At 43.5% G+C, this 12,149-nt stretch overlaps 1 protein-coding gene across 3 annotated transcripts in view; it reads right to left on the reverse strand.

Moving 5' to 3' along the window:
- INTS14 (integrator complex subunit 14) overlaps window positions 1-12,149 on the reverse strand; it is a 164,485-nt gene that overhangs the window by 91,574 nt on the left and 60,762 nt on the right. For all 3 annotated transcript variants that reach the window (XM_086957980.1, XM_086957979.1, XM_086957981.1), the window contains exons 6-7: window positions 10,517-10,659; window positions 8,888-8,980 (exon numbers count right to left, since the gene is read on the reverse strand). In XM_086957980.1, the coding sequence (XP_086814106.1) occupies window positions 8,888-8,980; window positions 10,517-10,659 (236 nt within the window). The remainder of the gene's footprint in view (window positions 1-8,887; window positions 8,981-10,516; window positions 10,660-12,149) is intronic.

Consider the following 12,149-nt stretch of genomic DNA (forward strand, 5'->3'; position numbering starts at 1 on the left):
CCATGCTGCACCCACATCACACAGCACCTCAGGAAGCTTCACCGTCTCTGTAGGAGACTGGCTTAGGATATGGTGCACTCTTACTTAAGCGAAGCACCCTTCACTAATAAAGACAACCTTTATGGTGATTTATATGGTATTTGATAAGCTTGTGAAAGCTCTCTAAAGTGTTAGCTGTGGAGAGCAACCTTCAGCCTTAGCCCAGAAGGAGTGTTAAGCAGCTTGTTTTACCAGTTCTAATCATCGAGAGTAGGTTAAACGAAAAAGAACCACACAGTCTATATATAAAAAGATGTCTATTTATTACATTACACTCACTAACACATTGGTATATCTCCTACCCGGAGATATAAACACAAATACACAATAATGTTTACATTGCAATAAGGTAAGTAGCACAAAATACAGTGGTCGCCAGGGGGAGACCATACCATTTATTAACAAAATTGGAATCCAAACTGCGACCGAAGTTGGAACTTGGACCAGCAGACTCAGAGGAGCTGGGGACACAAGGAACCACCCACCCACGTGCCTCACAGAGTTTGTGTGCAGAGGGGTCCCATAGAGGTCAATCAGAAAGTCATGGTTGCAGCTTTGGAGAAGAAGGACCCTTCACAGTGGACCCTGAAGGAACCTCGTGGAAGACAGAAGGTTTGAGAGTCACACTCGTGGATACCACAAGAACCAGGATACCTACACCAGGGAAGCAGGGTGCATAGGTGCGAAGGGACGTCAGAAACTGCTGTAGACCACAATGGAGGACTTCAAAAGAGATGCCACTGGAAAAAAGACTGTGCAACAGTCCGGTGGAATCTTGAATGGAAGAACCTGTAAGCAGAGGGGACAGTCTCTATGCCACTCGGAGTTAACCACACGGCATAGAAAAGCAAAGACCACCAATGACTGACAGTTCAAGATAGTCAACGGGGACCTTGTCACTGCAGCTGTGAGGATTAGGCGAGACGGAGGAAGACCAGGAGCCATGCACAAGCTTTCCTATGTCGGAAGTCGAGAACCAGGGGGTGGGTGTCCGGCAGAAGTACCAACCAGCCTTGGCAGCTAAAGCAGGCGTAAAAAGCGAAGAAGGAGCATCGTTGGAACCAGCAAGGTCCAAGGGACTCACCACAAGCAGTGGAGTCAGAGCCGGCCCGATCACGCAGGGGAGCCTAATGGAGCAGAAGAAGACCCTCAAGAGATCCCACAGGCCGTAGGCACAGGAATCAAAAGAGGACCTCGAGCAGCTAACCAAGAAGGAAGGTCCACATTGCAGAGGAAGCAGCGAGGACTATGTACTTGGCAGGGAGAGATGCTGGAGACTGGAGCTTCTTGTAGCCCAAAGATCTCTGGAGTGCAGAGCCAAAAAGCCTTGGCAGCGACAAATCAAGGCAGTGCACAGAGGTTCTGTCCCAGCAGTTCAGACGAGGGATAATAGCCTCAAAATTGCAGAGAGAACAGGTCAGGCCTGAAGGGAGTTGCAGAACCACCTCATGTGTTGCTGAGCCTTTCAAAGTCCATGGGACGTCACAAGCAGTAGACTGTTCAGCTTTGTTGCGGTGCCTGCAAACGCAGGGGAGTGCTTCTTCACTCCAAGAGAGGTTACTTTAGGTGTCCTCGATACCCACAGGTCTGGTGAAAATCCTGGAAGAAGCACAGACGACGAAGAAAACTTGCAGAACACCAAGACCAGGAGAAGCAGGAGTCTTCCTTGAAGCAGTCTCAGTTCGAGACGAAGTCCAAGCTTCCAGACAGTTGAAGAGTGGCGTGGTTTCAGGCTTGAGTCTTGACCCACGCCGAATCTGAAGACAGACCCAAAAGTAAGCCCTTAAATACCCAAGGAAAGGGTTAGGATAACTCAGGGGCTGGTCAGAGGGGAGGATACTCCCATGTCCATTGTCAAGTTTCGCGCCAGAGCGGGAGCCAAGGGCTCCCAGAACTGGTTTCAACTGGAGTATGAAACAAAGGCACCATATGTGCCTTCAAAGCAATCTGGTGGTGCTGGCAAGCACCTCGACCCCAGTCCAATACACCAAGTCCTATCTGGGAGGTGGTTACACTTTCCTGTGACAGGAAACCTATTGCTCTACCTTCCCCTGCTGGAGCTCAGCTCAGAAGCAGGAGGAGGACAGAATTGTGTCTGGGGTCTGCAGCAGCACTAGCTTGCTGGCAGACCCTGGAAGGCTGTTACCATGAGTACTGGGGGCTTCCCATAGGACCCCCCCCCCCCAGTGCATGGAATCATACCTCCAACACCGGTAAGTGCAGTGAACTCAGATATAAGAAAACTAATATCTGTTGTAAGTGGTGCTAGCACCAGCTTACACAGGCTGCAATGGCAGGGCTGTAGTCACAGTTTGAGTGGTCTCTCATGGGTGGCACAATACATGCTGCAGCCCATGGGAGACCCATGGTGTACCTTTGCCCTGGGTACCTTAGTACCATACTAGTCAAGGATTCTGAACTAGTCGGAGCACCTTGCAAAAAACGTATATAAAAAGAAAAATAGGCTTATGGTTTATTGGACTATCAATTAACCATCGGTGACATCAACAGCCTGACAGAATTCTTCTGGGAAATTTTGCAGAGGTCCAACAATGCAACCTTGCCATATTGACCAGAATGCGTTTTGTTTTCTGGTGGTTCTTCCTGGTAGGAGAGCTCAAAGATTATGTATGGTGCTGCAAGGCTAATTACTGAGAATTGCTTCATGAACCAAGGGTCTTGAAAACAAAAGGGCAAATTTCACAACATGCTTAGGTTGACAAGTCTGGTCAGAGCAGCTAGAGTTGTAATAACGTAAGGCCTACTTTGCGCTTTCAGAATATAGGTACCAAATGCAGAGTAAAGCAGCCTCTCAACTAAATGTGGTCTCTAGAACCGAAATGTCTGCCTAGATTGAATGGAAATATTTACTGTTTCTGAGTAAGGCCTATACTGACAGTGCACAGTGTATACTGCCACGACGGTCAGTATATATTTTTTCTATACTGACTGAGCCATACTCGGACAGACTGAGAACTCAGCCATCCATTAAGGATGCAGGTTAAGTGAGTATCAACTACAATACAATGATAGCTCAGACAGTGCATAAACCCTCTAGCTCAGCAGATAAAACCCAAGGCAGATAAGCAAGAAAAGAAGGAAAAGAAATGAAAACACAATGAAAGAGAAATTCCTGCCCTAAAGTAATGGACAGAATAATGGACAGTTAATCTAGAAGCAATTTAATTAAAATAAATAAAGCCTCATAGATCAAAATACAATCTTCACTAGTCAGCAGAAAAAAATGGAACAGAGCAAGATATTCAGTGAATATTGAGGGGTGGGGGAAACAAGTGAATTTCCCATGGTTTAATTTTTATTTGACTCAGAAGTTTTTCATAGACAAATGCAGTTACATTCGTATTTGCATGCAGTTTAAAAACAAATGACTTTTACATCATGTATACACTACACAACTCTATATGACTCATGCCTTCAGGCTCCGCTGAAAATTGTCTCGTCTGGCAGACAATACCACCTCTGCTTCTGATAACAATACTGATTTCTGAAGCTAAATGTTATGAGAGCAACTACACTATTTTACCCACAGATTGAGTGTTGAGAAGTAAACTGAAGTTACTAATATTGTCTATCATATAATGGATTCTTGCTGGTTAGCGAAGGCTCCATTCCAAACTTGGTGTTGAAACGTAAGAAGGCAATCAATTAAACGCCTCTCAACTCTTGCATAGTCAATACTGTGAAATATTTGCCCCACAACTTGGTGTTCTATTAACATCTCTTCCGGTTTGTCAACCCACTCCCAGGCATTCTGCATGTGGTCTAAGAGCCAGGATTTGTTTCAAATTATCAACTCCAATTTGACGTGAAGACGAAGGATATACCTTACTTTCACCTCTGGGAGATGATTTTTCCTAGCACTGCAATTTCCATACATTCTTGCAGATCGTGTATGTACGGCAACCAAAAATTAGAAAATTCACAGGATGGCTCATGCAACTCTAACCATTTGTCTCCCAGGGAGATATGAGGATTCAGGTCATGCCCAATTCAGAAGACCCAACCATATGACAGTTCATACATACAATTGGCAACTAAGAAATTACAGTAAATCAATGCCCTGTATTCTCCTGATCATGCATATCTGGTGGTTATTCCTCCACTCCCAACCCTGCTCTATGCTTACGCCATGGTGACTGTATTTTCTCCCATTTTTTAACCCCCCCACCCCCTGCTTTTATATACCGTTTCTTCGGCATTGTGGCACTAAGCAAGGTCACGTTTTCACTCTCTCAAGGAAAGCGGCAAAGGTGCTTCCCACCTCCTTGCAATTTTCCTTTTGGCAATCACAGCTGCAGGAGCAAGCCAAATTCCCATATACCTGAGCCAGTCCGAGTTGCCCTTAATCATCAGGAGAGGCCATCTGGCATCCATAAGGACTGTTACTCCTGAAACCCTTGACATTACGTCCGTGACACCCTGCCAGTATCTAGCTATCACCGGACATTCCCACAAAATGTGAATAAAGGTACCCTTCTGATGACAACCCCTAACGCAGAGCGCTGTGTGCGTCTTACCCCAGGTATATAGTAGCGTGTGCGGGTAGTAAGTACGGTGTAGTGTCTTGAGTTGTACCAATCTAAATCGTGTCCGAATTGCACTCTCTCTTGGGCTCTGTATTGCCTCCTGCCAGTCTGTGTCGTCCATGTTCCCAAGATCGTCTGTCCATGCCAATCTCAGGGCCACCAAGGGATCTGGTATCTTATTCATAAGCTTACGATATATTGTGGAGGTTGGTTTTTCCGGGATGGGGTCCAGAAGCAATCTGTCTTTCAGAAGTGAGTAATATGGAATGGGGGTGCGATGTTGAATGTGTCGCCATAGGGCATGCGTCAGCATAAGATAGTGATATCTTTGCGTGTGATGTAAAGTGTACTCTTGATGCAAGTCATCAAATGCAAGTGGAGCCTCTCCTCTCCACACATCGCCTAGGTGTTCAATCCCCATCAGTTTCCACTTTCTGAAGCCCGCTAATGCAGCTACCTCCCTTAGATCCCCCTCCCATAGTGAGGTCCGGCTGGTCAACTTCCCGGTCCAACCCAACTGTCTATTCGCTTCCCTCCAGCACTCCACAACTACTCTTGTGTGTGATGGACACTCCAGACACCTCCTTCTGGAGTGTAAGAGTGGTGCACAATGGCCCCCGGACATACCAGCTCTGTCCACTCTATATGCAGGTTCATTCGGATCTGCATATACCCAATCGTTTATAACTAGCAGCTGGGAGGCCCAATAGTACAGCTTGATGTCCGGGACTGCGAATTCCTCATCATAAAACTCCACGTTGTAATTTGTGAAGCACTATCCTGGGGGAGCCCCCATGCCACAACGGCAGTCTAACTTTCTGGGATATTCTTTTAAAAATTGTTGGAGGAAACTCGAGAAAGGGTATTCTGGACAGCGTAGAGAAGGCACGGCAAGGCCATAATTTTGAACAGGGCCACCCTACCCATTAGCGGGAGGGTACGCCAATAACGTATACTGGCAATGAGGCGGTCCATCTGGGGCTCAAGGTTTCTCTGCACAAACACCTCGTGATCCCTCACAATATACATGCCTAAGTATTTAAACCCCTCATTCACTACTGGGGCCGTACATACAGCCGGTATCCTGGGGGGGGGGGCCAGACAGTGGAAATATTTCCGATTTAGACCAATTAATGGTGTAGCCAGAGTAGCTACCAAAGAGCTCGAAAATGTGGAGCACTCTCGCCATCGAGTAATATGGTGGTGCCAGATACAGGAGAATATCATCCGCATATAGAGTAATACGTTCCTCCCACCTATCCCCCAAATCATCGGATCTCTTCAAACCCAGTGTGCCAGTGGCTCCAATGCAAGGGCAATTAGTAATGCGGACAGGGGGCAGCCCTGACTGCACCTCTAAAATGTAAACGTCTCGCTAGGATTGTGCGTTGAGAATTTCCTGGGAAAAGGTTCACTAGACATTCATACAATGGGGACCCTACGTGCTCTTATATCTTTATTATATTAACTATGTTTATTCAGCACAATAAACGCTTCTTGGCTCTACAGGCATTTACACAAAGTCAGATACAGAGAATGAAGAATACCTCTAAAAACCTAGAAGAAAAATATTCTAGCATCCTAAATAGTCAGCACATCAAGTCATGAAGATTGTTTGTGAAAAACAAACTTTTTTAGGGTTTTCCTGAATTCTTTCATGCGTGACTCTGCCCAAAGTACTAACAGGAGAATATTCCATTTCTATTGCTGGCAACGGAAAAAAGCCCTACCTACAAAATTTACTGTCCCTATGTTCAAAACTTGAAGAAGGTACAGGTGCACTGATCGTGATCTATCTCCTGGCTTATGCCAGTTGAATATGGTTGCTCCAAACTATGGGATACTTGCCTAAGGGCCCTTATAGGTCATTGTCATAGACGTGTTATTTTTAATTGGGAGCCAAGACAAAGATTTCATGCTAGGGTAAAGTGTTCAAGACTAAAGGGTAAAGTGTTCAAGACTCCAACCTAGTGCCTGCAATTTAACAATGTAACAATTTATCATGGGCAGCGAGATGCAGAGCCGTTCTATAATTTACATAATTCAGACTATTCACAGAATTGGAGGGCTCACAACCTTTGCTCCCCGAGTGGTAACAGCACTATTTTGGAAAAATTAAGTTTAAAACATCTTTAAGACGACTGACTGAGGGTCAGGCAGTTGTTGAGAGTAGCTGGATTGTTAGCCACTACAAATCCTATGGTTTGTTTTGAAAGACCGAAAGTCAAGTGTTGTTTGCACGAATATAACATTTTATCACTGGCCAGGGGTTGCATGTATATGCTTGAAAAAAGGATGAGGTATTGATCCTTGGAGGGTACTCCAGCTAGATTTCTGGGGCTGGAAAACAAAGGGGTATGATACCCCATTGAGATCTAACATAACATTAAAAACTGTCTCAATACAGATATATACACCCTCCACAACAGAAGAGTAGAAGAGAATGCATTTAGAGATGATAAACTCCCCCCAACAAAGTGAAAAATTAACACTCTAGATTAAGAGGAAGCCTCCAATCCAGGCACTGCAGATAGAACACCATAAATAAAGAAAATACAGGAGTCCAATCCAGCAAACACACATTTATTCAAATTGTCAAAGCATGGTTCGAAAGTCACAATCCTAAGGTTTTGCCCTGAGGAAGTTCCTTTTACAGGAACGAAACGCGTTGGCTGTTGTCAAGTGTTTTTATGAAGATAAATAAAGAACATTTTCGAAATTAAATGACCAGTCTGTGACTTCATCCCTGGTGCTGCCTCCACTCTAGCATTGATCTTTGTCTCTGGATTTCCAGTGGGACCGAACTGCAGCAGGTCCCATGGTGGGCTGGCACAGGACTTCACTTAACAAGGGACTTTATGATTGATGTGCTCGGCATATAGTCAACTGTAGGTTCTTTTTGTTGTATTTATTCAAATTTTGCAATTTTTCCAAGGGGCCCTCAGTGAGCAAATGCCAGTTCAAACTAAGACAGCAGGAATCAATTATTGAGACAGAATTTGTATTTTTGGGACACCAGCAGCCTATCACGTCATATGTTAAGTCAAATCCTCAATCCACAGCATTTTAAATTAAAGAGATGTTTCCAGTAGTGGCACACTAATAAATTATGACTAATACGATTCTCTAATAAATATGGCCTCTCCACTACATTGTTGCCTCCAATGAACTCTACATCCAATGGACCTACAGGGAGAGGAAGGCAGGACAAACAGGTAGAAGTCAGTACCAGGGTCACTCCCATCTGCCTGTTACACCCAGGGATAAATCATTGACAGCTGGCAGCCCCGCTCCCAGTTGATGTGTGGTAGAGGGAAGATAAGACCTATTCCAGGCTCCAATTCTCCACCAGAAATAACAGCTTTGTAACCCTACAGTTTCTGGGCCAATATGATAAGTGTGCATGGATCAGGAAATCCTGCGCGGTCAGCCTACTGGCAAGAACAAGTGAAAGCCTGCACTGGTGCAGCAATTGTAGCGACATTCCCGGCCGAGATCCATCCACCAAATCAGGATGAATGGACAGATCATCAATTTAGGTTCTCACAGGTACAATCAAAATTACATCAGAAAAAAGATTTGTTTGAGATATTGTTGGATAGGAACAATTGAAAGCACTCTTACATCTACACTCTGGCAAACAGCTGCACAACTCTCTGGTTTTACTATTTAAACAACCTTTAGAATAGTGTTTTCTTGTTCTGATTAGACCTTGCCGCTCCCACTTCTTCAGTAAAAGTTAGGAAGAATGGAGACATTATCTGTTTCAAATTATGTACTGCCCTAAAGTCAATAAAACATTTGCCTTGGACACCACACCAACTATAAAAATTAATGGTTGTGTGTCTCAACACTGGGTATACCAGGAGTTGTTACAAGGATTACTTGATATGGGGTTACACTACAAACAGCACATTGGATTAGACTTTGCCGCTCCCACTTCTTCAGTAAAAGTTAGGAAGAACGGAGACATTATCGGTTTCAAATTATGTACTGCCCTAAAATCAATAATACATTTGCCTTGGACACCACACCAACTATAAAAATTAATGGTTGTGTGTCTCAACAATGGGTATACCAGGAGTTGTTACAAGGATTACTTGATATGGGGGTACACTACAAACACCACATTGCATCAGAAACTGCGGGTGATGGCAAGCTCTGTGTTGGAACAATGGCCTTGGTGTTCAATCTAAACTAAAATAAACATGAACGAAGCTAGTACATTCATTCCTAAACCCAAGCGGCAAAAGATGGATTCACTCACAGGTTGGAAACCAAAGTTATTGCAAGGGACTTACCTTTGTTAACTGCGATCGGCAAAACCAGATGTCTAGATAGGACAGGAGGGCTTGCAATATCAGAGATGTCAATAAACCCAACTATGTCGAGCTCTGTGAAATAAAATATATGGTGTTCATTTAGGAGTAGCTATGGAAATGTATAATACACATACCATTCTTCTGTTTAGGGAAATCAAATGGTATGGCCACATCATTACTAACAGAAGGTTGAATAACATTTGTAAAAGCATCTAACATACAAGGCCCCACAACTGAACACTATGGGTGCTGGAATCTACTCTACTCGAAATCAGGAAGTTCCTAAATAATTGGTGATTGCACTATTTCTCTCAGGAGAGCATCCATTATCTAGAATGCCTTCCCACTTGAGCTGCACATGCCCAGTGTCCTGTTTATAGCACTCCATCTCAGCATCTTGACACAAGCCCTAAAATGTAAGTTTGAGACAAAATATTTATTGTGATCGAGCATCAAGTAAATCAGTATTTTGAGTGAAACCTAACTTTGTATGAATTATTTTTATATGAATTGCTGTATCATAAATAACCTGCTTCTCCCTGGGAAGCATTATAAGTTATAAAAAAGTAAATCAGATGGAAAGCACTCAGTTTAAAAGTTGAAGATCGAAGCTTAGCATTCGGGCCAAATTACGTAAACCAAACTGAGCATGCGTAATACATGTTTGTGCAAATTATGTCAAAGATCAACGTAGGTTAGATTTTTCACATATGCTAGGCTTCTTTATTTGATCAAACAAACTCAAGTTAAACATTTCTCGGCATAAACAATCTTCTGTGTAGGAAAGCGAAACAAAACCAACTCTTAAATGTTGTCTTCGTAGGGAAAAAGACAGAAACCTTTTGTGAGAAAAGGGGTTTGTTTTCCTGACCAAGTTAGAAGCAAGTGAGTGTTATCCGCCGCCCGCACCTCTTCTTAATGAAGGAAACATTCTTTGAATGAAGGACACTGTTGACATGCGATATCATTAGTAATGGAAATGATGCAGAGCTAATGTTGTTTTGCACTTTACCATTCTAATTTGAGAGGTTTTGTTTTTAGGTACTGTGAGAAAGTGGATTATTATCTAATGTTTGAAAAAATGAAGAAATCAACTAGAAGGTCTAGTGCAAAATTAAATATCAACACCCTGTTCGATAGATGTTGCAAAAAAAAATATTAGAAATAGTTAAAAACACGTTAGTTAAAAAAAGAAAACAAAAAGCAGCATTTATCAATAATTATCTAAGGAATGCAAAAAAATAAAAGTTCTCTCTGCTAGTCACTGTAAGCTAGAAAAAGAGCACAAGAAACAAAAGCAGTGATCAATTTTGTTTGCTTTAAACAGCTGCTTTGTGACCGGACCTGCCATTCACCTCGACTGCTGGCTCTGGCAACAGGCATTGCAAAGTCAGGACTAGACTACAATATCTTACTAGAACCGAGTTCCGACGCCTTTTCTTTATAATCAACAACTGGATGCATCACAAGGAGAAGATAATATAACAAATTAGAGATGGGCTTTTATACAAGGATTGCAGAATCCCATGTATTATATTTATATACATGGACTTCGGTTCATAGAGCAGGCTATTCAGCAGCTTCTTCATAAACTTTATTCTTTATTACCTGTGTTGATCGATTTGGGGATCGGGTCTATTTCTTCATCCACAGTGACTGTCTCAGGTCTGGGAAAGACTTGTACATCAGTTGATAAGTGACCACACCGGAGAACAGCATGGAACGGAGTGTATGCCAGGTCGATCAATTTTCTAGGTGTAACCAGACAGAAACTGTAAGTTTTCACAACAGACTAAAGAAAACACACAAATCACATCTTCTCCGAACTAGTTCAATTGAGAGTTATTGAAAGACCCAGGCAAATGAAGACCTAGAAAGCCCCAGAGCATTTCTGCACGAACATGTTTTGCTAATTCGAAAATTTAGAATGTTCAGCTCTCTTTAGAAACTGCACTATGGAAGGTAGGGTTCCTGTAGCTCATAAAGAAATACTTTGTACAGCACTCCCCACAAACCACAAGCACCAGAAAAATCAAGTTGGTTTTTTTTCTTCCCCATTTTCTTTCAGCGACCCTATAGGCAGTCTAGGGACCATAGATTTGTTGCAGCTTCTCAAAGACAGAGTAGCTCTTCCATATCCATAACATTGTTGGAGTCACAAACTATGGTATTATCCAGATGGGTTGTTAAGGTTCAGGCACTATAAAAAAAGACTAAAGGGTTTTTTTTCTCTACAAAACCTGGCATCCACCTTCGTATTAGGCAACCTACAATTGACGGTATGCACAGAAGCCCAGGTGGACATCCTTTAATACTGTGAAAGCATTGAATACCGTTTGCTATTAGCGGAGTTATTTCAACATTCCAGCAAGCTCCAACACATCTTTGGAGAAGGAAGAACAAATGATTTAAGAAGTGCATTACTTGGCGCACATTCCCAAAAATCATCTCTAGGGCTAACAGAAGCACTTTAAACAACAAATCGAATCAGATTAAAGCACAAGTTACTTACTTGTGTAACAATATATCTGTAAGAAGCATTAATTAGTGATAGAGTCCTTACCTTAGAATATCCCCAGGCGCAAGACTGGATCCGGGGAAGTTTTTTGACAGCAGTACCCTTGCGTGTCGGAAGGTGGCGTTGTGGAGCTCCACGTCCGTTGTTGGCGCCAAGATGACGTCACGAAGACTACATAGGCGCCACCCATGCGCGCTGATGTCAGTTCTGTACACGACTTTCCGCGCCAGGAACACAGAGCCATGCAAGAAACTGACCACTTGTGGCATGAAATTAGGGCCCTGAAAAGGATGACCTTACCCTAGAAATCAGTTCGCAGAACGGGGAGGATGGGTGGGGCTGTATGGAATCTATCGCTAACTAATGTCTCTTACAGATATATTGTTACACAAGTAACTTGTGCTTCCGAAAGAGACACGTTAGTGATAGATTCCTTACCTTAGAATAGATACCCCAGCAATACCAACCCCAGTGGTGGGTCTGCGAACAAAGATCACACCAGAAAGTCACGGAGAACAGAATGGCCAAGGAAGCCGCCTTTCCGGACCAGACTGTCAAGGCAATAACGCTTGGTAAACGTGTGCAGCGAGGCCCAAGTAGCTGCCTGACAGATGTCCTCCAAGGGGACGCCGCTTCAGAAGGCAGTTGTGTCTGCCGTTGCCCAGGTAGAATGGGCACGCAGCCCCACAGGAGGCTCTTTCTTAACCAACGAGTAACAGGCTT

The sequence above is a fragment of the Lissotriton vulgaris genome, chromosome 2_1 (genome assembly GCF_964263255.1).
Source record: "Lissotriton vulgaris chromosome 2_1, aLisVul1.2, whole genome shotgun sequence".
Taxonomy (NCBI): domain Eukaryota; kingdom Metazoa; phylum Chordata; class Amphibia; order Caudata; family Salamandridae; genus Lissotriton; species Lissotriton vulgaris.